A 26,924-nucleotide genomic window follows, 5' to 3' on the forward strand; every position below is an offset into this window, starting at 1 on the left:
TTCGGCTCAGGTCATGATCCCAGGGTCCTGGGATCGAGCCCCACATCGGGCTCTCCACTCCTTGGAGAGCCTTCTTTCTCCTCTCTCTCTTTGCCTGCCTCTCTGCCTACTTGTGATCTCTCTGTCAAATAAATAAATAAAATCTTTAAAAAAAGAGAGAGAGAGAGTTTTGGGGTCAAGATATGAATTGCATTCTTCTTTTTACAAGAATGGTCAAGTGAGCCTGACATCTGATGTCATTTTAAAATAGCTAAAACCTTAGGTTTTTATAGGTGGTAAAGTTTGGTAGATATGGCTAGGGATAAGGACGAAGAATAAAGGATTGCAAAGCATATACAAATATAAGCCATTCCAAACATTTTCAGGGCTTGGAATGAAGGTTCTCTGATTCAAGATGGCAGACTGACCATAAAAGGAAAGGGATAGTAAAGGATTAAACCCAGGCAATGAGTGGTAGGGGCAACCATCAGTGCATACAGCACTTCAAAACATTTTTGGAAGATGGGGAATAGAGCAAGAACTCTACAGCTCAGACTATGGATCAAGATACAGAACATCAGAGAGATGGAAATCTCGGGCTCAGCATAAGATGTGAGTGGGAAGGGCACCAAACACAGGAAGGAGACCTCCAACTCCATATATGAATGAGTGACTAAGATGACAGACTTCCTACACTCCTCTTTCCCAGTGCTAAAAAGAGACACAACTATTAAGATGGAAAAGCTTCACTGATGGAAAAGCTTCATTCGCTGGGAAGAATGACTGAAGAAAGACTGACACTTGAACCCATTATTGTAAATTCTCAAAACATCAGATAGAGGACACACAGAAAAAGAGTGGTATTAGAAGACATTAGATGTACCACTAGCAACACTGGATATTATGACACTAGGGGCAATGTCTTCAAAGTTGAGATGAAAAATTATTCTCAATCTTAAACTCGATGTGCTGTCAAAATATTAATCAAGGTCTCAGAAAATTTGCCTCTCATACATCCATTCTGGGGAAGTTACTTCAGAATATACTCCAGCAAAGTTAAAGTGAAAAAAGAAAGAGGAAGATATGGAATATAAGGAATAGTAAAAGCAACCCAGAAGAAAATGAAAAGAAGTCCCAGGGTAAACATTGATGACAAGGCTGCAAAGTAATGACAGTAATCTACGGACCTGGAGACACCATTCTTCCATAACTGACAGCTCCGAAATCAGGATGTGCCTCCCAATCAATGATGCCTTCTAACTGCTGTTGGCAATAACATGGATGTCGCTGCTTATAGATCTGTCATAGTAATTCATTTAGTCACCATTTCAAAAGAGTTATGTGTCTTGCTAGATGTTAATAGTGACAAATTAAGGTTTTTTTTTAAAGATTTTATTTATTTATTTGACAGACAGAGATCACAAGTAGGCAGAGAGGCAGGCAGAGAGAGAGGAGGAAGCAGGCTCCCCGCTGAGCAGAGAGCCCGATGTGGGGCTCGATCGCAGGACCCTGAGATCATGACCTGAGCTGAAGGCAAAGACTTAACCCACTGAGCCACCCAGGAGCCCTGACAAATTAAGGTTCACCTCATTAGAAAAAAGAAAGATAACTAAAAAGTCCAGAAAAAACAAATGCATATGTTGTGATCCAACTAAACTAAACTGTGGCATAATTATGAATGACTTATGAATTGTAATGAAACATAATCCTCATAAGATTCATCTAATAAAGACCACTTAGGACCCACCTGCCGTCCAGCAAAGCTGGGTTTCAATAAACTGCTGCAGTAAGGGAATTTACACACCAAAGGCATCATGGAGAGAGAATCTGGCCAAACAAAGGTGTATAGGATTGGGAGAAAAATGGAGTGCAGATAAAGTTAAATGAAGCAATGATTGGAGGCTCGAAACAAAGCAGGGCTGTGTATAAAATGGTTAGTATCACCCTGGACTGAGAAACAAAGTCAAGGTTCTGTCCTTAGGAACTACAAAGTTAAGATAAATGTCAACTTTTTTGGCCAACAATGCCTTATCTGAAGCTGTAGACCTTGGCTGCTTTTTGTATCAAAGTAAACCTATGACTCACATCTTCCAGGCAAGAATGAGATATTCCGTTCTTGTGAATAAGATTTCCAACAGCAAAGTTTTTGACAGTCTATGATTTTAAATAACAAACTTTCTCAAAACTACATCCTTTTATTAACGAACAAAAACAGGTTCACATGTTCACACCAACTTATCTGGATAACAGAATCATTTTTCTTCAAAGGAAACATCACTTTACTTCAAATGGGCTGACAGAGAGGGAAATAGAATCTTAGTATACCAAGTGGCTCTGCAGTTAATGACTTTCATGTAATCATTAAAACTCAAATACTAGTCATTGGTTTTCAATGTTTAGATTCAAGTTATAGACAAAACAAAGAAAATATACACCATTAGAGACTAAAATTTAAATGTTGGTAATTCTGACAGTGCAAAAGTAAATGATCATGTAGAAAAAGATGGGTACTGGAAATGGAAAAGGAAACGTAGGGTTTCAGTGAAGGAGTGGAAATTTAAGATAGGTCTAGTCTAAGATGGTGTAACACGGCTTACACGGATGAAAGAAGAGAAAAGAATGTGAAAATGTGGAACGCGGAGGGAAGGTGGGAGTGTCCTACGTATGCTAAATCCTCTTCCTTCCTGGCAGAAAATCAACAGATAATGTCTGATGTTTATTAAGAATTTTTTTAAAAAACTAGACTACCTTAAGCTTTAGAGTTAGGGAAGTTGCTACAAAAAGAAATTACAAAAAATATTAGAAGTGGATATTTCTAGGAAGTGAGATCTGGGGATTCAGAGTGATAAAATGTTCCTTTTCACGATAAACCTTTTCCTGCTATATTGTTAACTGTATATATTTAATTATCGACTCTATGGTAATAATAAGAAGCAGATAAATCCTTGAAGGAAGGGAAGAAAAGAAAAAAAAAAGTTGGCAAAGGAGTAAGAAATGAGGCCCTTTGCTCAAGTGGATTTTAATTCCTTAACTCAGTGGCACTTACCCATTATCTTCTGATGTTTTATTCCTTTTCTCTTTCACCTTATCACCATTTTTCTTTTCTCTCCCTGTGATTTCTCCCTGATACACCTTGTCTCCTATGAGCCTGAAACACAAGAGACAGCTATGTTACCAACTTGCAGTTCCAAGACAAATTCAAATGTGGATCTCATAACCATGACAACCCTAGAAAATATTTTTATGTGACTCTTGGAGGTCCAGAAAGAAGGCATTCCAGACCAAGGCACTACCCTTGAATCATTCATTTCATTCTAGGGCAATTTTAAAACAGGTCCAAATAGTCGGGCTTGACCTCCTGTGGAGGACATCAGATCTGTTCGAATCTCCATGAAGATTCACCAGCTTGAATCTTGCCCAGACCCCAAATGAAACCCCCAAATCCACCCTTCTTTGCACGTCTTTGCCTCCTAGTTCAGAAGAAAAGGAGAAATAGTTTATTTTGTATATCATATGGATCATGCTATCTCATCATTCAGACCTCAACTTAAACACTGCCCCTTCTGAACTACCTCCCTGATTTCTCCCCGTCTAGACAAGCTCCTCTCGGTGCTACTTGCCATCTTTAAGCATTCGCTACCGTCTGAAATTATCTCATCTATTGATTTGTTTACTTACTTATCATTTTTCCCCACTGCAATTTCTGTAGCTGAGCAACACTGTCTTTTTCACAGAAATACACTGATCACTTGGAAGAGCTCCTGGCTCAGAGCGGGCACTCATTTGTCGGAGGGAAGAAGAGAAAGCGGAAAAGAAGAGGAATGGGAGATGGGAAGAGGACAGAAACAGAACCAAGGAAGAGACTGTGGAAAGGAAGGAAGAAGGAAGAAGGGATGACGGGGAGAGAGAAAGGGAAGAAGGTAGGTAGAGAAGGAAGGAGAAAGGGAACGAGGGAGTCGACCCTCTGAGCCCCACGCCATCTGCTGGGAGAAATTCTCACGCCCCCAGGCCCTGGAGCTCACGTCCTCTCGGGCTCACCCTGGCTACCCCACACGGACTTCGCCATTCCAGGGTCTCTGACCAGAGTGTCGCTTACATAGTGAAGTTGGTGATGAAAGCTGCGGCTGGAATCTGCAACTGAAATTCAATTTCCTGGTCCTCGGAAGCTCTATTCAGCATTCTACAGGACACGGTAGTGAAGGCATAACGAGAAATAATGGTAGACTTCACTGAGAATTCCGTCATCAGGGGTTTGGTTTTCTGTTGGAATTAAAGCACGCGGTATTTTCAGTGACATGGGAACGTGCAAATCAATCATTCTGGGGTAGGGGTGAAGCTCTGTTTTCATCAGAGAAATCATCTTCAACTTGGCAGCCTTTGGCATATGATTCTTTTCTTCTTTGTCTTGCCCTCGCTTTCTGCCTCACCACTCTCCCCACTCATAAAACAACTATGGTTGGACAACCAGCTCATGAGAGAGAAGCATATCTTCTAACTTAACTTAAACAAAGGGACACGGTGAAGATTTCCTATTTAACAGAGAATACACACTGTTGAAGTAGTTTAATGAAGTATTGGAATTTTAGAAGTCAAGTATGTGAAGTATGTAATGCTTTTCTGTTATAAAATTTTAGATCACATTTACAGGATCATAAAATTGATGAACACATCAGGGCACACCTATTTCCAAATCAAATTCAATACCCACTTAGAGAAGCTAGATTCCAGAGCTTTCCCACGGAGACCACAATCACATTATTGGAAAGTGGGAATCGATACTGAGCTCAAGACAGTATTGGGGGTATTAGAAGCCAGAAAAAGGAAAGTGTATGCTAATTAAATTTATCCCAAAGCCTCTGACAAGAGCAGTCGCTACATGGAGCAGATTAAAAGCAGGTTAAAAGTTTTCAGTGTATTTCTAGCCTTCACAACAGCACTCCATCCGAGGGCACTGAAAGCAGATGCTGAAGAAGGAAGGAAGCATTAATGAGTAAAGCAACCACAGCAGTTCTCTAACTCCAAGAACTGGCTGAACAAGTTACAGGCACAGACTGAACATTTGTGACCCTCATCCTCTCCCCCCCCAACACCACCAACAAATTCATGTGGTAAAGTCCTAACCGCCCCCCACCATGTGACGGTACTTGGGGATGGGCCTTTGGCGGTTGAGTAGGGTTTGATGAGGTCACGAGGGTCTTCCTGATGGGGTGAGTGTCCCACCAGAGGAGACACGAAAGAGCTTGCTCTCGTTCTCCACGAGGACATGGAGAAAAGGTCACACAAGTGAGAATGTGGCCTTCTATAAAAGCTAGGAAGAGTCTGCACCAGAAAATGAACCCTGCCAGATACTGATCTTGGACTTTGCAGTTTCCAGAACAGTGAGAAAATAAATTTCTGCTGTTTATGTCTATGTTATTTTATTATGGCAGCCCGAGCAGATTAAGACGAGGCATTATCTCTTTATGGACACCGACACACATTCAGGGTACATGTTCTTTATTCCCATTTCAAACATGAGAAGAAGTCAAGCTTGTAAGTTTACATCTTGGCCCATTAACAGTGATGGAGAAGAGATTGAACTCGATCCCACCTGTCCCAGAGCCCACACTCACCACCATGGGGCTAGTTGTCTCGGCGGATCCGTCTTTCTATCTCTGGGTCCTCAAACCCCCGCACAGTCTTCAGCACTCTACAGGCTCTCAATAAATTCTGAAAAGAGCCACGTTACTCCAATAGGATTCTACTGTCCCTATGGGACGTGCCCTACCTAGTCAACATTTCTCTTGACTTGCGTCTGCTCTCTGAATTTCTTTCCAGCCCTAAGCTAGTTTTCAAAATAAATATAAGATGATGCCCTGCTGGTATCAAGGCATATTGCTTCTGTGACACCCAGAGGGACTCTAACACCCCATTCTAAAAGTTTCATAGTGTGTCATTCTATTTAAACGTATTTAAATGTTGGAGTCAAACCATACCACCTTTCACAGCAAACCACTGAAACTGGACAGATACTTTATACAACATGTTAGAGAGGTAGGGTTGAGTCCCCTACAGTACAAAGCACATCTGAGAACACACGTGAACAGACTCAAGATGGGAAACTGCACAGAGCAAGACCAGAATGGGCCAGCACTGGACACAGAGGTCAAGGGATTATTCATCTTTGTGGCTGAACTTTTGGTCTTGGTGACTCGAAAGGATAAAAACAAAAGGCAACAGGCTCAGGAAAAATGTTAAGAGAATGTGTATCTTTCTTGGAAAGTTGGAGAAAGACAAGCACAAAGTTTCCGTAAAGTGGTGATCAAGTAGGACAAAAAAAATCTAAACATATTTGAAAGATTTCTTCACCCGCGAGAGGAAAAGAGGTTCTCCAATTTGGTCTGAGAAGGAATTACATCAAAGCAGCGGTTCTCAGGAGTGGTCCCAAGACTGGCAACATGAGCATCACCTGGAAATCTGTTAAAAATGCAGAATTTCAAACTCCCTCCCAGACTTGCAGAATGAGAAACGCAGGGAGTGGGGCCAGAAATCTGTATTTTAATAAGAGATCCTGATGCTCAAGTCTGAGAACCACTGTTTTAAAGTAACACAAGGAGGTGGACCTCTTCATATTTCTCCATCTCTAAGTTAAGAGGGCTTGAATCAATCAATAAAATTATGTCTGCCTTTAGATCCAAGAATCTAAGGTAAAGCCTAAAGTAAGGAATGAAATGGGCTTTTAGGAAACTATTCTGGAATTTAGAAATTGATTGTAAATAGTCTCCACACAAATCTAGTCTCCTTGGGACAATATCTGTCTCTCCAGAAGTGACTCAGATTAAAAAGAGATTCTAGACGTGGATTAACCAAAGCCTTCTGTTAAATGATCTCATTAAAAATATATATATAACATTTCAGGGTGCCTGGGTAGCTCAGTTGGTTAAGCGTCTGACTCTTGATTTCAGCTCGGGTCATGACCTAAGTCCAATTTGTGGGATCGAGCCCCTCATCAGGCTCTGTGTTGAGCTTGGAGCCTATTTAAGATTCTCTCTCTCTCCCTCTGCCACACCCCCTACTTGGGCACATGCTCAAGCTTTCTCTAACATAAATAAATAAACCTTTAATATATATAGATTTTTTAAACACACACACATTCCAGTAAAGACCATGAAGATAAGGTTGGGGAAGGTGGTAATGATAATGACCTTAAGAGCACAATAACCCACTGGGGATTTTTAAATTAAAATTTGTGTCTCCTCATCTTTCCCAAATGGAACCTTGAGATAAATTAAAGCATAAATTGAGATGCAGTGTTTTACTTTTACTCATGTTTCCCTGGAAGCAGGTTTTCTTCCTAAATTATCCATGTTTCAACATATTCTCTTATCTCCAATATCCTTATATTCTTAAATATGTGAATTTGTGAAGGGTTTCAATACCACAGCACACAACTCTAATTTCTATAGATGCACTGGGTAAAAAGGAGCCAATGCTAAAAAAGAAAGAAAGAAAGATCTCTTGAACTGAGAAAATTGTGAATTACCACCCACCACTTTATTTAAAATGTAAGCCAATTTTTAAAAAATATCAAGTAACATATGCACATGGTAAAAACTTCAAATTACACGAAAACCAAAGGAAACACAATGGTCTCCCTCCTGCCCTAGATCAACAGCTCTGTTTCCCAGAGGCAATACTTAAACTAACAGGTTTTGGTATTATCCTCCCATAAATACGTGCTGTGTTGATTTGCTCTAATTTCATCTAATGATACAGTGCGTCATCCTTTTGTATCTGTGCACATCCCAATCACCTCATGCTGCATAACCACTCTAAAACTGAGTGCTTTAACAACAGCAATCATGGTGTTTTTCTCTTGTGGCTTCTGTGGTCAGGAATTCTAGAAAGACTTGACTTGGGAGGGGGTGTGCAGTCAGAAGGTGGCTGAGCTGGAAGACTGAGCTGCTGAGGCATCTCAACGCTGGCTGACATTTCTCTATCTCTTGTTGTCCCAGGACCCCTCTACATGGTCCTTCCACATGGTCAAGGTCAGGTGAACTCACAGCATGGACTACCTCACACATTAGTCCGACTGATGACTGGAGGCTAGAGGCTCCATGTGTGCACATTTCCCAAAACATCGAGGCGGAAGCTCTATCCCCTTTCATGCCCTAACCTTGAAAGTCACATGGCATCATTTCCACCATACTCTCCTGGGCAGGAGAGTCACAAAAGTACATTCGATTTCAAAGGCAGAGGGTCCAAACCCTACCTCAATGGAAGGAGTGTTATATCAAAGTGCCACTATCTTCGAAAAATGCAATCTGCCACTGTACAAACAAATCCCTCTCATTCTTCTTTTAATAGATGCACAGTACTTTCTTTTTATAGATGCTCTATATTTTAATTAACCAGTCCCCTATCATCCATCAAAGTTTATAATTATTTTTCCTGATTGTTTGCCCCTGCCCTCTGATTCAGCTACACCAGGGATTGACAAACTAGCCACAGGATTTTGTAAATAAAGTTTTACTAGAACATAATTCATTTACACCCATTCATCTGCATATTGTCTGTGACGACTTCCATGCTGCAAAATAGAGCAGTTGTATAGTTTTGTAATTGTGACAAGCTATACAGCCTTGCAAAGCTTGAAGTACTTACTATCTACCCCTTTAAGTAAAAGTTTGCTGATCCCTTCACAATTTAAACAGATAAAACCCTGGTATCATTTACGTTGCTTTACTGATTGGTATATTTTAGGAGGAAATCTCAAATTATAGAGACCGCAGACATTTTTATTTGACTTGCACAATCTTTTAAAATTTTTCATCTAGGGGACAACATTTAAAAGTTGGAAAATTCACATGAAAGTCCATAATGCCCATTTGTCTTGGAACGGATAGTGGGGGCAACTCTGGCTGCCCATTCCCTCGTGACCATGAGCTGCTGGCACTAATTAATGATGGCTGCCACTCTAGACCAGGCACTAATTAATGATGGCTGCCACTCTAGACCAGACCCATGTCCTATGCCCCCAGCCCCTCACACCTGCCAATCCCAACTACCTCATGACATGAGGGCTGAGAGTGAGCAGCCATTTTCACTGTTTTTACTAGACTTTTTTCCTTATTCCAATCCTATTCTGCTCATCGATGTCCTCTGTTCTACTAGATTAAAAGTGGTCTCAATCTATACACCTATGGTCAGAGCAGTATTATTCACAGTAGCCAAAATATAGAAGCAACCTGTGTCCATTGATAGATGGAGGGATAAACAAAATGTGGCTTATATGTATAATGGAATATTGCTCAAAAACAGGAAAGAACTTCTGACACACGCTACAACATAGATGAATTTTTTAAAAGATTTATTTATTTTAGAGAGAGCTGTCACAAGTAGGGGGAGGGCAGAGAGAGAGGGAGAGAGAGAGAATCTCAAGCACACTCTGCACTGACTACAGAGCCCAGCGCAGGGCTTGATCCCACAACCAGTAGATCATGACCTGAGCTGAGACCAAGAGTCAGATGCTTAACTGACTGAGCCACTCAGGTGCCCCAACATGGATGAATTTTGAAGACATTAAGCTAAGGGAAATAAATCAGTCACCAAAGGACAAATACTATTTGGCTCCATTTTTATGAAATAGCTATCAGGTAATGAAATTCATTGACACAGAAAGGAGAATGGTCGTTGACAGGGGCTGGGAGTAGGAGGAATGGGCGTTTAGTGTTTAATGGGTACAGAGTTTCAGTTTTGCAAAATAAAGACAGTTCTGGAGATGGATGGTGGTGATGTTTGTATTTGGTGTGAATGTACTTAATACCGCTACACAGGACACTTTACAGTGGTTTTAAAAGGTAACTTTTATGTTGTGTGTATTTTAATATAATCATGAAAAAATTGAACAAAAAATTTTTTGATGACCACAGATTCTTTGCTTTTCTTGCCGCTGAGAGGTGGAGTTGAATTCACTGAATCTTTGACTCTGGGCCACAGTGACCTACTGCTTTCTTCCTTTACATAAAGGTAGAGGGACAGTTGGGAAAAGAACTTAGCAAGTCCCCAGCTCAGAGGAGCACAGGGCACAACTCCACCTGCCTGCCACTCCAAATGAAATCTAGCTCCATCAGTAGATGATCCTTGCCCAACCCTGTTCTGACAATAATTTGGAATTTTCTTCACTTAGTGAAGAATCAAGAGTGGTGAAGAGTCATCACTTTGTGACATCATGCTGACTTGTCCTTCCTCATGACATAACTGTCAATTATCATTTCATTAAACTTAAAATTAAAATGCGAAATTAGAAGACACCTGACAAAAACACTAAGATGAACCATTACGGTAATTTTTTTGGCCTCAAATTAAGATTATGGATATGGTTGAAATTTTCCACAGTATTACATCAAAAATAGGACACATAGTTTATGGGCCCAAGAGACAGACTGAGAAAAGTTTCAAGAAACTATTTGGGTTTTATTGCTTCTGCCCAGTTACTGTTTTCCCATAGGAGTCCCCACTGTTCCTTAAGCCTTGTAGCCCTTGCCCTACTGGATAGCGCTCTCAGCCTAGAAGCTACTAAAGCCACTTATGTGCACAGCTACCCCACACCCAAGCTGCTCATCCCTTCCCCTGCCCCTCTGAGACCATACACAAGAGCAGGAGCCATGAATTATACCTTTTATTTATTTATTTTTTGCCCATGGCTGTCAGCATAGAGTAAAACTCGAAACCATTTATGGAATTGAATTTTAAAATCTTGAACAATGAAAGAAAAATACACATTCTCCCAACAGAAATAGTAATTAACTCGAATGTATTAACCACTACTCTAGATTAAATCCCATGAAGGACTGGGAATACTACCTGTGGATCCTTCTCTCAAGGCACTTAGGATCACCATGGGAAGAAAGGGCAAAAAATAGAAAGCAACATGGGAAGATACAGAAAGATGTACATATTCACTCACTGCCTGGAAGACCTTCCAGAATTCAGAAGAAAGAGAAATCAGTGAGGTCTGTAAAAGTAAGAAAAGGTTTTAAAATAGACATAGAATTTGTTTGTGGAGAAGGAGTGCAAAAGAACATTCTAAAAACACAAAAGGCATAGAAGCAGGAAGGAGTCTTACTTAGCACATTCCTGGAACAAAGAATTGAACAGTTTAATTAGAAAGACGGGTGCCTTGTGAGAACACTGGACAGGTACACAAGACTGTCAGGAAACCGACATGCCCAAGCCAGGGACAGAACCTGGAAAGGCAGAGATTCGTGAAAATGTCATAAAAACAAGGATATAAAACAGTTGCTTCAGTTTTTCCCAATGCACAGTTCTTAAAAATCCAACATGCTTTCCATATTTATAGTTAACTCATTATTTCATTTGGGGATGTCAACTGGAAAATCGGAGGCAAAATCAAGTCTTCCTGTGACAAAACAGTTTCTCCATTATTTTTCCTACAAAGGCTCAACAGATGGAAAAGCAGTTTGAGGCAGGGAGTGTTTTAATTAGCTGCTCAAGGGACCAAAGCCTTCTGTGTGACTCATGCGAGTCACTTAACATCAAGCCACCCAGAGGATGTCCTGAATTACCCAAGATGCCATCTGGAAATTAACTGAGCAATGTTTGGTCAGAACCAGGACTCTTCCCAGAAGATTAACCCTTTGTTGTCTTATTCTGGTCTAACGGTTCTCTAGTGACCATTAGAAGAAATCACTTTGGAGATGGCAGAGACCCTTAAAAACCTCATAACTCAGCATCCCCGCACTTTATAGCAGAGAAGGCTGGCACTGGGCTGTTGGTGGACCCTGGGTCCAGAGACCTTCACTGTACCTGTTTGTCTCTCATTTTTGAGAAAAGCAACCCAGCCCATGTTGTTGCTACATGAAGCAGAACACTTTCAGACAAGGCACCTCCCTAGGGACTGTGTTTGCCACCCGGGTGACACAATTTCACTTCCTCGTAGACAGAGGGTGGCATTAGCTCTGAATTGCCATTTGTGCTAATACATTCTACTGAGCAACCTTTCACTATGATCAGAGGAAAGGAAAAAAAATGCAATTATCACCTTTACATAGAGAAAGAAACCCTACTCTATATACCTCGTATATAATTTTTATAATTTATATATTTATATATATTTATATAAATAAATAAATAAATGTATATATTTTTATATATATTTTATACTTATATAAATATATAATTATACATAAATTACAAGAGAGAAACAAGAGAGAAACCACAATGGCTGGAGTCGCAACCAAAGCGACAGACACATACGTAGCCCCCAGTGAGATGACAACACCCAGCACCGTGCAGGCTGACTCTATTTTCTATCTACTTGTCGCTCTGGCGTTTGGAGCCTTGCTCTTCAAGAGACTGTCCTTCCCAGGGCAAGCTAATCCCTAAAGACAGCAAACTCCTCCTGTGTGAGCCCACCTGTCCAGAGCCCACACTCCCAGCCGCCTCCTTGGTGAACCTCCCAGACACCAAGGCAAGGTTCCCCTTTCCCCAAGTCACCCCAGAGCTAGATCCCGGACAACCAGAAACCAGCACGGTGCTTCCTGTTCCTAGGGACCTAGGAGTGTAAAGTTCCTCCTTTGTGATGAGCAGTTCCAGGTCTCCATGTCTTACCATAACTGCTTAAAACATACTCCAAGTACAGATTTTAGAACACCTCCTATGAAGAAGATGCCAAGACCTGCTCCTGCCCCTGAGAGGTTAAGCGATGACAGTGAAAACCGGGTCACTCTCTGTCAAGGACCACGCTACTCAGATACAAAGATACCGCCTGCTTCTTCAAATACAAATTTTCTTGGTGTCTGTGTTGCCAAAGAGTGTCATAAAAAGGGTATCCAGTTAATTCAAAAGAAAATCAAGCAATCCCTGTGGTTCATGAGTTGGCAGTGATAGGAGAGGAACAGCTGTTGCCGTCCACATTCTATTCATTAGTTAGAGAACATCTGGAGACCTTCAAATTAGTGTGGACAGCTAGAACATAAAACATAAGGAGATTCCCAGGATAAACTAAAGCTACAGAGGCTGACCACAGTCAGATCACACAAGGCCTTACATGTCCTTGGAATCTATCCTATATGTAACGTGGAGGCACCAAAGACATGTGCAAAAGGGAAGGAAGCATCAGGTCTACTGCTGGGAAGCTCATGCTTGTACCAGCTGGATGTATACACAAGGTTCATGGTAAAAAAAAAAAAAAAGAAGCATAATGTATGTGAAAGTAAGACTTTTAAAATTCTTAGAGATGTCTGAGAAAATCTAAGTGATTATATAAATAATATAATTTTATATTTATATAAATATACAATTATACATAAATTACATATAAATTATACTATACGTTCTATATAATACATACCATATAAATTATAATAAAATTATAATTTAAATTAAATTATGCATAAATCATAATAAAATCTATAAATTATAAAAATTATATAAATATTCTTCTCCTACCCACTTAAGCCCCCATGTTGCATCACCACTTCCTTAAGGGTCAAGAAAATCTTTGAAACCAAAAACAAAAACTCAAAGGCTAGAAAGAAAAGATGAACTCATTTATTACTAAGGAACTTAAAACTTCTACATGAAAACATACTGTAAACAAAGTTCATCAACAAATGAGACATTGGGGTGGGGGGGATTCTTCCAATTCAGAAGACAGTAGCTCTCCATACAAAGATCTCTAACATACTGACCACTGGGGGATTAAAGACATAATAGAAAGATGGGTACAGGACACACACACACACACACACACAAATAATTCCCAGAAGAACCACTGTAAATGGCCAATAAATGTATAGGAAGAAAAAGTCTAAATTCCTAAGTAGTCAGGCAAATGTCAGTTAAAGGAACAATGAGACAACACTTTCTATCTAAGAGACTGACAAGCCAAAATGAGTGATTATATGTTTGGTGGCAGAAATGTGCATATTTATCATGGCTCATAGAAATGAAATTAATAAAGACAGAATTAAGAGCAGTAGTACTCAAAGGCAGTCTGACAGCTATCAAAATGTAAAATGCCCATGCACCTCTGATCCAGCAATCTTTCTATTGAAAATCTAGGTCATAGACTAAAAAGCACCCACATAACAGAATAAACAAAAAAAACCCTCCTGCAGCATTTTTTACAGGGGTCAGAAAACTGAAGACAAATCGAAAGCTCGTCCACAGCCAAATGCTTAACAAATGATGGTGCGCCAACTACGGAGAATGTTTTTCACCACCTAAAAGAATGGATACAGTTAGGCCAAGTGACATAAGATTGATTGAAAATAATAAGAAATGGACCAAAAGATCTGTCCTTGACGAGGCAGTATGTGTGTTACGAGCACACACAGAAGCCGGAGGAGTGACTCAAATCCTGGTTCTGCCACCTCTTCCCAAACGTGTAGTCTTGGGTGAGTTAGTCAATCCCTCTGAGCCTCTGCCTTCTCATGTCTAACACCTCAAAGAATGGTACAGAAGTGACTGAGTATGACATGGGCGCACTTAGAACAATGCCAGGCACACAGCAAACCCTCGGCCAGCCTCAGCTGTCATTGTATGATCCCACTGATTGGCAGCGATGATCAGAAATCTCATATATGCGAATGTCTCTATTTCGACCATCTTCTGGCATGTTCTTTCTTTCAATGGCACCGTCACCTTCTCTGTTACTGAGACGCTTATGATTTATTTATTCACTTTGTCTTTTTCGTCTATTTCTGCCCCACTTCAGAATTCAAGGTCTATGAAAGACAGGGTCTTTGGTCTGTCTTGTTCATTACCGCCTTCCCAGTGCCTACAGTGGTGCAAGGGACATAGTAAGCATTCAAAAAAGTACCAGCTGGGTTGAAGGCAGGCATGAACAAAAGAAAACTTGTACAGGTCTTTCTGGGCCACTATTCTCCAGGAGTCCCTGGTATTTCTGCACGCTTTTTTGAGCAGAGGCTCTAACTACCTTTGTTCTGAATTGTCTTTTCAAGGATGTTTGAATACTGAACAGCTCTGGAAGAGGTGGGATCTCCCTCCAGAGCAAAGGGGAAGCTGGTTTAATATCTAGAATGATGAAGAGAACGTGCCCATCAGATCCCAGGAATGATACAAACACTGGCTCTCCCGTATGGCTATTCTGCGCGCAGTGATCGCCCTCTGTCTCTGACCCAGGAGTCTCCTGTGCTCGGCTGGCATCCAGGCAATGGCAACAAACCCTCTCCTTGGCTTGCAAGTTGGGGGAAGTCCAGATTCTTTGCAATTCTTGACATGTTTATGTTTGTCTATGGCTGTCTGTGATGATGTGAACGTGGAGACAAACACCGAAGAATGATTATGAGATTAACAAACCTGGGAGAAGAGAGGAGGAGGGAGAACCAAGCAGGGACTAACAAGAATACAACTTCGCAGCCCGACAAAGATGGTACTGATCGTGACATGGGTCGTGGTAAAGCTAGAACCGACTCAGACACTGCCCAGGTGTAGAGAGGCCCCGGAGGGATGCCTAGCCCCTGAGAACTGCTGCCAAATTCACATCCCAGGCCCGAAGGCATGTTCCCACATTCTGATCCATCTCTGCATACACAGGGATAAGGAAGAACAGAGACGGGATCAAATAAGCTCTTCAACTTCCTGAACGCACGCCCAAATTCCAATCTGATAGCCTCCAACACACACCGAGAGCCTTGCCCAACTCCATTCCATGGAGCTGTAGATGACCAACGTGAATTCTTTGCTTACTTCAGTTGTTTACTTCACTACAAAGCCTTTATTTCTTGTGTAAGAATGCCATAAAAAGTACAGGTTATTTAAGCTTTTTCATTTTTTGGAAAGGCTCTGAAACTCCATCCTTTGTCCTTAGAGCCCTACTGAAACAATCAGGTCTCTTTCCAGAAAGAAAATCCAGTTCAAGCAAGCCTTATAAAAGCTATGCTGTTTAATGTCAGCATTCTTCTGTGAGCAGCTTTGCAAGCTTTGGAGGAGCCGCAAGCGACGGTAGGGCCTGGTTCAAAATATACAGAGTAGTGAGGGCGCAGACACGGAAGCTGTCCCCGGAATATACATACCAGCCTTTGCAACAGTCGGACTTGCCTTGGCACCCTGGGTCCAACCTACAAGGAGAAAAGAGTCATGAAATAGGATTGGGAGGTCATTGTGAAATGCATTACACGAGGGGGCTAAAATCAATTCAAATTCACAGAAGAGACAGTCCACCCTGAAAAGCAGATTGGACCTTTGATGAAGGAGCAGTGGGCCTGGCAGTGGAACCCACCCCCCTCCACCCTGGTTAACTGCTTCGACCATGACGGCGCTACCTCGTCACTTGCATGTTCTTCCACCTGTCGGAGGAGCACGAAATGACGAGAGCAAAGAATTCATCTAATATCTGTACTTCATTTTATTCTATTTCTGCCTTGAAGCTCTTTGCTATTGTGTCTCTTACAGTGAGTAAATGTATTCAGTTCTACTCTGAGGGGCTCGGTTATTCAACTCAAAACTTTTGGAAACTCTGCAAGCAAAATTGAACTTACCTTGAATTTTCTCACTGTGTTTTTTCTGGTTATTTAAACTGTACTTTCCCACATGGGGAGGAGGGCTATGGGAAGGTGATAAAATCCTTATTTTAAAAAACTTGTATTAAGGGATCAGCCACTCTGGACTAATGTAAAAGTCCTAGCTGGTGGTTGAACATTAGTCATAGAAAATCACTGTTCAAATATTGCTGAGTAATAAACCATCCTTTCTGGAGGCCAATTTGATAATGCTGATCAAAAACTTGAAAAATATGGTCTTTATGCAGATCTTTTCTTTTTTAACAGCTCAAGGCTGTGTAACTTACAGACAATATAATCATTCACTTAAAGTGCACAACAATGTTGTCTAGTATAGTCAGAGTTGTGTACCCATCACCACCTTCAATTTAGAACATTTTTACTAGATCAGAATGAAACCCCATACCCTTTACCTGTCACCTGTCAAACACTAACCTACTTTGTCCCTGTGGATATGCCCATTCTGGACATTTCAAGAATGGAATCACATGATAAATAGTCTTCTATAACTGGCTTTTTTCACTTAACATAACCTTTTCAAGTTTGTCCCTGTTGTAGCATTTATCGGTATTTCGTTCCTTTTCGTGTCTAAATAATACTTCATTGTACAGATATAACATATTGTGTTTATCCATTCGCCAGGTGATGTTCAGGATTTTTCCAGTTTTTGGCTATTATGAATAATGTGAAACTTATATAAACATTCACATGCAAGTCTCTGTGTTGGACATAGATATCCAGGAGTAGATTATCTGGGTCATATGGTAAATTTAAGTTTCACTTTCTAAGAAATTGCCAAACTGATTTCCAAAGTGGCTGCAACATTTTTCCATTCCCATCGGTACGCATGCCTTTTAATTGAGAAATTCTACTTACAGAAGAGTACTGTAAGAGGGAAAAAGTAAGAAAATTTTTTGAACTTTTAAAACAATTGTTAATGATTAGAAATAGCCTAAAATATCTTTAAAAAGAGGTTTGGTTCAGTATATTATTCAGTATAATCAGTATATTATGATACATGGACTAATTACATGGCTATAGAAAATAATGATGTGTGGGGCACCACCTGGGTGGCACAGTTAGTTAAGCATAAGGCTCTTGATTTTGGCTCAGGTCATTATCCCATGGTTGTAGGATCGAGCCCCCACCAGGCTCCCCACTCAGTCGGGAGTCTGCTTGGGATTCTCTCTCCCTCTCCCTCTGCCCCTCTGGCTCGTGCTCTCTCTCTCTCTCTCCCTCAAATAAATAAATAAATCTTTAAAAAGAAAAGAAAAGAATGGTGTTATCTCTATTTACTGGCATCAACAAACATTCACTTTACTGGACTTCAGTGCTGTCCACCAAATATTTCTCTAGCTGTCTGCCAGAAGTATTGCATTATCTGGGCCCGTTGTGAGAAGGCAGATGGCCATGCACCTAGCTCCGCCAGTAAGTTAGGAATGTAAGTGGCATTCGTCACTCCTGGATCAAGTGATTTCACTACGGATGTATGATCCTACAGAATTGTTTTAGCTTTCTGGTACAGTAATTAGCAACGTGTGAAATGGCAGCTGCTTCTGAAGCCAAACTTCCTAAGTGACAGCCATCATCCCAAGATGGACGGTTGTATAAGCAAGAAGTCAGTGTGTGGTATTTAAGAAACTGAGATTTTTAAGACCTTGTCACCACAGAATAACCTAGCCTATCCTGATTAATATATCCATGACACATTTCAAGTGACTATATCTGGTAACAAAACCTTACAGTTAATATGATCTAATTTTTGTAAGCGTAAGTGTTTGTATGTGTAGAATGTACACCACAGTGTAAATGGCTGCCACCTTTGGGTGGCTGAATTATTTTTCTTGAAACTTTCCCGTGTTATCTGAGTTATTCAGTAATTAACACATTTTACTTCCACAACAGAAAAGGAAACAATAAAGATATCTCCAGTTGGTAAACTAAAGTCATAACAGTAACTGTTTTAATCTCTATCCTCCCTTGATCTACCCTGGGCAGGAGGGTGGAATGCACACACACATACACACACACACACACACACACACACTATGGTATATATACTATTGTAAACTATCATTATAAGCCATTACAGAGCCTCCTATTCTATAGAACATGGAACAGGAGAGAGAGTACAAGATTTAAAATCCGCCACCCTGAGTCCAAATGAGAACCAATTAGTGGGATGATACTAGTTTCTCTCTCTCAGACGAGGTGTTCTGCCTGAGATACTGTCCACAGAAAGCCAGAATAAGCATTCTGGGCAAGGTCTTTGCCAGCTCTGCCGGTTCACGCCGGGCCTTTCCCTTCCTCAAATTGTGGAATAGGCTGGGGACCACTTAACAGCTAAAGTCAGAAAGAAAGCCCAACCTCTCTCAGGTATTAAGATCTGCGATTGATCTCAAGTATTTTCTTTGAAGTTTCCTCCTCTGTAAAATAGCTTTTCCAAGAAAATAAACAAGCTTTAAGGAGAACAAGAGAAGTTGGTTTTTCATTTTTGAGATGACTATCTGATGTCTCAGGGGATCGCTATGGCAACGCTTCAGTCCAAGTTTAAAAGAGACGGAACCAGAATCAAAGCTTCCCAGTACAGAGAGTCTCCCGGTGCCAGCTAGGACTGGAACTGGAAATGACACCAATGTCGTCATCTTTGGTTTTAGTTAGGAATTCCTGATCCTTTTTATTGTTCGAATGTTTCCCAAAGCCTCACAAGAATTTGGGAGTAGAGTTTCAGGACAGATATGGAACTGACTCCCGTCCATTGTCAAGGGTGCCGTGAGTAGTAATGTCGAGAGCTTGAGGCTCCAAATCACAGACTTCAGAGAGGGCCTAAATAAAGTTCTTTTCTACTACTGAACCGAGCTTGTTTCTTCAGCATTGGAACAGAAGATGTCCAGGCCACAATTTTAACTGAGAAATGTAAGCCATGATCCTTGCTGTCAAGGACCATAGTATATGACTTGAAAGAAAGAAACGTACTCATGAAAACTTAATAGAAAAGATAGTTTTCATAAGTTACAAAGGAAATGGAAAAAAGGAGAGTTCTCTATGCCCCGGAGTAACCGTGGGAGGCTCTACATTGGAGGTACGGTTAAACCAGTGGCACAGGCATTACTGGAGTGGGATGAAAGGGCAGGAGAGGGGCGCCTGGGTGGCTCAGTGGGTTAAAGCCTCTGCCTTTGGTTCAGGTTGTGGTCCCGGGGCCCTGGGACTGAGCCCTGAGTCGGGCTCTCTGCGAGGCAGGGAGCCTGCTTCCCCTTTCTCTCTACCTGCCTCTCTGCCTACTTGAGATCTCTCTGTCAAATAAATAAAATAAATCTTTAAAAAAGGGGAGGGGCCGGGAGAAACTGACAAAGCATCAGGTTCAATACAGGAACTACGCTGAGAAATAGCCTCAGAGGTCTACCACCGCCTCTCCAACTTGTATGGACTAAGCAGCATTCACTACCAGGAGGGAGAGGGTTGGGCAAGATTTCCTTCGCACAGAAAATGTAGCAATACCACTGTTGGGGATGTGGAGTCTAGAATCTCCCATCTACATTATCAGTTAGCCAAGCTCTGGGCGAAAGATGGTGTAGGCATTGCTTATATATTCATAATTTGAATAACAGGGACTGTATTCCCCCCCCCCCAGATTTATCACAGTGTTGGATCACGATTAAAGGAGAAGGGAAATACTCTTAGAACATTCCCAAAAGTCCATAAATGGGAAAGAGCATGGGAAAGAGGAAAAGAGTGAAACCTAATTCTAACCCGGGTGAAAGAAACTCAGAAGATGCAGAACACAGACATTCCCTCCTGGCATGGGTGCCGTAATGACCCAGGCTGACTGTACAGAGATGTCTGGGTCCCATAACAGATCCAAGGGATGCTGCGTTTGGGCCAGCCTTAGCCACACCCTCATCTGGGGACAGAAGTGATGAGCTCCTAAAGGGCTCTGTACTGGGAACCTACCCACCAGTTGGCCCCCATCCCCCTGGGGGTGTTCTGATCTCAAAACCAAGAGCCAGGAACTCAGGAGCCAGGGCCTCCGAAATCTGCTAGAGGGCCTAACACGGAATCTAGGGCCACGGGTTGGAACATCACTGCAGTCACTGCCTGTCACCTGGGCTGAGAACAAGTCCTCTGGGAAGATTCCTGTTTGGGTAACTCGACATGCCTCGTACAAAAGTTTTATTCCTTCGGAGTAATGCTGATGCAGGATGTTTAGCTAATGACCATTTGCAATTCGGGGCGCCCATAACCTCAGCCATGGAAGAAGAAACTTCACTTTTGGGCTACAATTCCCAACAATTTCCAGGCAGGTTTATAAGGAAAAAAAAAAAAAGAAGAAGAAGAAGGCAACTGGACTTAGACAAGTCACTTTCTTCACCTGCGAAAAACAAGGGAATTGGACTTTGCCTCTAGGAAAATAAGGAGGAGATTTAGGAACCCTGCCCCCCCCAAAAAAAGCTTAGGTCTCCCTCCCATGATCCCATCTTCCTAAATGGAACCAGCCAGCCAGTCGTTAGCTACAGAGAGCCAGTTGGGGTCTCTGACAGGAACCCGCACAGCAAGAAGGCAAGAATGCTTTCAACAGAGCATCCAAGGTGTGGGGAAGACTGCTGGGTAGGAAAATGAAGTCACATACAGATCACAGACCCGGTTCTCAATACGCCCTCTCCTTCCTCCTCCTTCTACTCAGTGAAATAGGAGATGGCTGGTTAGAGAGTGAGTAAATCTCTGGACTGTCTCCCACAATATCCTCCTTCCCATTCATCGGATGGCTCCTTTGTAACAATCACAGCCAGGCCCATAAAAGGAGACAGTCCTGAGTGGTCTGGAGCTCACAAAATCTTTTAGTAACTTCACTTTTTAAAGAGTTAAGAACAAAAACAAAAACAAAAACAAAAATTGTTTTCTTGATTCTTGATTTGTGTTTCCAGATGCAGAGGTCTGGTTCTGAGGGGCGGATTCTAAAATAACTAAAATTCCAGAAATTCTCAATTCAGGTTATCAGAAACGTATCCCCACCATCAATGCGGTATCCCAGGCATATATTGAACACTACCCGTATGCCAGGAGCCGCAAATAAAAAGCACATTGAAACAAATTCTATTAGGTTATAAATACAAAAGTGGCTTGGTCTTTGGAGGAGTCTGTAAAGCCCAGCCTTGGCATCCAGCACACCTGGGTTCTAATCCAGGTTCTGCACCTGTCACTCTGGTGTCACTCTCCCTGGGAGAGCTTCCTTGCTTCTCCTGGGAAGGAAGCAAACAGAGACTCTCCTTGCAGTGGTCATCAGAGATTTAAGCAAGCGCTCCATAAACAATGAAAATAGCGAATATCACTTTAGTGCTTACTGAATACATGTATTTCACGTGAATTAATCCACTAAATCTTCACAGCAACTGTGAGAGCAAGAGTGGATTTATTATTTTATTATTATTTAGAAGCTAATAAAATGTAAGCGTCAGGATCCCTCCCTCGCACAGTCCCTCAACAACGGCTGATGTCTGTGGTGTCTGTCAGACTGTAAACAGGTGGCCTGTGTTGTGATCTCTTTATCATCCTAAATACATGTTCATTTTAGCACCTAAATTTTGTAGTCCTAATTGGATATTCTTTTTCTTCAAAGAGGGCCTTACCAATGATGTAAACTTTACTTGCCTCTAAAAACCTAGATCCACCCCTGCCAATCTCAGTAATAATTCTGTCTTGTAGACAATGAAACGGAGACCCAGAGAGGTTAAGTTACTTGCCCAGGTACACACAGTCAGTGCTGGAACGCAGATTTGAACCCCGGGCAGTCTGGCTCCCCCTGGCTCACACCATAGTCTCCATTGCTTCTCACTATTTTTACACAGAGCCGCTAGCGAACTCTCCAGAACATTAGGAACACTCAGTCTATTAGTGGTTATCGCTATTCTGTAAATTAAAAACTGTTTTTGTAGTAATAGGTATACAGCCCTATCCCAATTTAAGGACACAATATCAATCTGAAATTAGGAAAGAGATAAATCTGCGTCAGGCTGATTTTATACAAGAGACTTCCTTTTTAATATTAGTTTCCTGAAAGATTCTTTTAAAGCAGTATTATTCTATGTGTGGTCACTGGGTCATCTAATTCAGAATCACCCAGCCACCCCCCCCCAAACCTAATGGATCTAATCTGATGGGGGTCTGTGTATTTTTTTAAGATTTTATTCACTTGACAGAGAGAGGGAAAGAGAACACAAGGAAGATGGGGTGCAGGGGGAGAGCAGCAGGGAGAGGGAGAGGGAGAAGCAAGCTCCCCACTGAGCAGCACTCGATATGGGGCTCAATCCCAGAACCCTGGGATCATGACCTGAGCCTAAGGCAGATGCTTAACTTACTGAGCCACCCAGGGTATTTGATGAGCTCCCTGAGTACCATTTTGCATACCAAAGTTCGAAGACCACTGCTGAGAGCAGTCTCTTGCTATGGGTAATATTGTCTACAAATGGGGTGAAGGGTCAGAGAGGAGAAAGGAACTTGAATTTAAGGTGTTATCAGTAATACTGCCAATTGAAGGTAAGCAACAAGTGACAATGCAAGCTAACAGGCATGTTCTTGGGCATTAAAATTTACATGAAATTGACATACTCGTTTACATTTACAAATTAAGTTTACGTGTAATTCTGAAGACCATAATTATGGAGAGTCAGCACTAAGGCCATCACCACATACTGTTCAAAGCTTCAATCTTCAAGATTCTTTTAACTGAGTTATTTCACCATCCCATTCTACAGATGAGTGAACAGAGACTCACAGAGAGTAAGTAACTCTCTGGAGAGTGTAGGACCAGGGTTTGGACCCAGGAGGGCTTGTTCTCGACAAGAACACTCTGGAACCTGTGTTCTTAAATCCTACATTATTCATTCTCTCTCCCTCTCTCTCTCTCTCTCTCTCACACACACACACACACACACACGCACGTTGTTGCTTTTTGTTTCTTTTTTTAATAGAGATAAAAAGGTAAAATTTGCAAACTTTCATAGAACTTCCTATCTTGGGAATTTTTGTCTGAGTCATTTTCAAGACGCATAAATCGCGCTATGGTTTGAAGGCAGCATGAAATCGCTAAAATGGGCCAAGGCCATGTTATTCTATGCAGGAAAAGTTTAGTGTGAAGCTTACTCGCACTGCCAGATGCTGGAGCTTTCATCCCTCCTCCTAGCTCATAAACAGAATCCTTGTTTCGGTTCCTCCCACACTTTCCTCCCTCTGCCCCCCCCAAAACTTTCAAGCTCTTTACCCCAAATCCTTCCCGCTGTGCTTCAGCAGCCCAAGCCTGATGGCAAGAGTGAACTTAAGTGCTGCCACTGTACCAAGCGCTTTAGGAGTGTTAACTCTTCAATCCTTAAAACCCTATTATTTCCCACAGTTTCTGGACCCAAAGCTGGCCCTTTCCCCCCTCTACTTTTCACCCTCCTCGAATCTGTCCTGGTTACTCCTCCTGACGACGCTATGTGAGAAGGACCCTTTCGTTCATTGTGCAGAAAACACATCCCTGTGCAGAGTCAACAAGAGAGGAACCGTCTTCCAGATGTGCTCTTCAAAGCGAGCTGCTGGAGAACGGGGAGGAAAAGTATGCCTACTTCTCTCTTGTTCCCATCATCTGAAATATGCTTTAAGCTAAACGATTCTGTGATGCGTGTGGAAACAGTACGAGGAGATGCCTACTTTAACTGGGATACAGCCGCCCCCTGCCCATTGATATTTTGGTCAGTTCCTTTTATATTTTTCAAAAAGCTTTTCCGTTTCTCGGGCATGGCAGTGAGATCTCATACTTGCGCGTTTATCCACCTGTGAGCTGAGCCCTTCAGAACACAAACTCCGGCAGATGCACAAGTTGCTAACTCCGGTAAGTGCACACTGGGTTTTTGGTCCTCCCGGACCATCAAGCCACCTTTGAACTGCTAACCCACTGTTAAGAGCCTGATGGGAAAGTCAAGTCCCCCTGGTTTTCAGATGGGGAAAGTGGAGGAGAGTCTGCAACTTCTAGATGGTGTTTTTCTCTGAACTGCTAGGAACAACAGCAACACCACCCCACCCCATGCGTGCATCTTAAAGGAGAAACTGTAGCTAGCTTGGGCTCGCTCTCAAAACTGACACCATCCACAACAGGAACCAAGATTTGGTTCTGCGGGGCTTTCAAACCCCAGGAACAATTCTGCGGAAAGTTCATCCAAACTCTCTCCAAGAGTGACCAACAGATGGGGACGCTTGCGAGCAGAAGGTTGGGGAATGCAGAGAAGGGGTGACGATATGACGGGAGGTGGGGGTGATCTCTCCCTTCCCTGCGTCCTGCAGCCATTCAAGGGAGTCTGTCCAACAGCCACGCGCCCGAAGAACGCGGCGGGAAGGGGTGGCAGCCCGCGCCCGGGGCCGCCTCTAGGTCCTCCCACTTCTACTTACTCGGTCCGAAGTGTCATCCCGGGTCCGCGCGTCTTCCAGAGACCCCGCGCAGAGCGGCAGCCCCAGGCACAGCCCCAGCAGCAGGAGCATGGCGGGGGCGAGAGCGCGGCGGTGCACTGGGACCGGGCGGGACGCGCGCGGAGGACAGCTCCGCGGCTCGGCGGCTGCAGACGTGCCCCGCCCCGCCGCCCTCCGGGCCCCGCCCCCCGCGCGCCCCGCCCCCGGCCCGCCCCGCGTCCACCCAGGTCCCAGTCCGGTCCCAGCTGAGGCCCTACAGCCCCAGAGAGAGGCTGCCCCCCGCTCGCCACGGGCTCTCCTCCGCGGCCCGCCCTTCAGCTCTGCCTTGTGCAGCCACCTTCAGGGCTTGGGACACCTGCCACCGGACCCCAAATCCTTCTCTCCTGCAAGGTGTGAAATGATTTCTACAGGGCTGGCTTAAATTCCTGCGGCAGGAGGATACGGGAGAAGCTGGCCTGACCCTCAGTACACAGCCCACCCCCCCACCTGCTCTATATACCGCCCCCCCAACACACCTGCTGTGTATACCTCCATATTCCCCTCACCTGCTATAAATACTACCCCTTCGCTGCCATATATAACAATAACCCCCATCCGTTCTACATACAACCCCGACCCACTCTATATTCCACCTGCCCTCACCTGCTAGCATAAAGCCAACAGGAGACCTGCTTACTTCTGCCCAGAGAGCAGCACATGCCTCCTGGCATCCTGCCTTCATGCTTAGAAGCCAAATCAAGGGACGCAAATTACTAGTCTACTGCAGAAAGTGTCAGCAATGTTGTCCCCTTTTATGCGGTTCTGGCCAAAGGGGGCAGAAAAGGAGAGGCTAGAACGGCACCGTGTAGCAGTGTTTCTAAGGCTTTGGTTATTAATCATGGAAATGAATATCACTGGGTATGTTAGTTACAAACCATTGGTGATATTTTGTCCAGCCATAAGAATTATTGCCTGCCAACCATCCACACGCCGCTTTTACACCCTGCACTGTCTTTTTCTCTGCTGGACACACAGTGTTGCTAGAGCCACTTGTTTATTTCAAGTTTCAAAGGCCAATCGCTTCAAAGACATATTCTGTCTCTCTAGAAACAGCATCTAAATCCATGAGCTGAATGAGAGTGAGAAACTGACCAAAACCGGGATGGCCAAGAACAGAAAAATGGCTAACTCAAATAATGGCACATCCGTCCTCTGGAATATTATGCAGCCATTAGATAAGAATCACAAGGTCTGTAGAACATGAAAAATGTCTACGGTGTAATCTAGAGCAAAAAACCAGATTACATAACCCTATCAACAATATGATTATAATCAGATAAAAATACAGATGCACAAAAATGTGGACATAGAACTAGGGAAAGAAAACATGAAAAACAAAAAGAATTGGTGTTTATGGTGACAGCTCTTCTTAAAATATTTTGTTTACTCTTATTGAAATGCTGTTTGTTCAACAAAGACATTAGAAGATTAGGGAGAAACAGGTTGCCATTGTAAAAGAAAGAAAAGAAAACCCTTGTCTTTAGCAGTTAATCATTTCCACCCCTAACCACTAAGTGAAACACACTCAACCAGTAGGAAGCAACAGCAGCCCGTCCAGCAAGATTTTACAACCAAATCCCTAGTAAGGGAGAACTCTGAAGCAGGTTAAAGGATTATTTTTAGTTCTTCGACATAAATTCATCATGAGGTTGCCAATGTACCCCGCACCGAGGCTGACGCAGGAATGTGGCAGCACAGGAATCATGTGCACACACACCCCCCCTTTCTAACTAAGGAGGACAGTCCTCAGTCTTCTGGAATCAGAGCCTGCCATGTCCCCACCCCCCTGAAGGAAATACCTACTTGTGAACGGAAAGTTGAATTGGAACAAAGCCCAGTTCTTTGAAAGGCGACAATAGCAACTATGATCCCAATCCTCCAAGAGAGCTGGGACCGCATCTTTGTCTTCCCCTTCCTACTGCTTCCCTCAGTGTCTCAACT

General features: G+C 42.7%; 1 protein-coding gene across 1 annotated transcript in view; it reads right to left on the minus strand.

The window, feature by feature from the left end:
• LOC309857117 (inter-alpha-trypsin inhibitor heavy chain H5-like) overlaps window positions 1-25,061 on the minus strand; it is a 40,770-nt gene extending 15,709 nt beyond the window's left edge. Inside the window, exons 1-4 of the mRNA XM_082749983.1 lie at window positions 24,927-25,061; window positions 16,023-16,067; window positions 4,076-4,239; window positions 3,026-3,127 (exon numbers count right to left, since the gene is read on the minus strand). Coding sequence (XP_082606109.1) covers window positions 3,026-3,127; window positions 4,076-4,239; window positions 16,023-16,067; window positions 24,927-25,016 — 401 coding nt within the window. The 5' untranslated portion in view covers window positions 25,017-25,061. The remainder of the gene's footprint in view (window positions 1-3,025; window positions 3,128-4,075; window positions 4,240-16,022; window positions 16,068-24,926) is intronic.
• Window positions 25,062-26,924: the final 1,863 nt, after the last annotated feature.

The sequence above is a fragment of the Mustela nivalis genome (genome assembly GCF_964662115.1).
Source record: "Mustela nivalis genome assembly, contig: HAP1_SCAFFOLD_392, whole genome shotgun sequence".
Lineage (NCBI taxonomy): Eukaryota > Metazoa > Chordata > Mammalia > Carnivora > Mustelidae > Mustela > Mustela nivalis.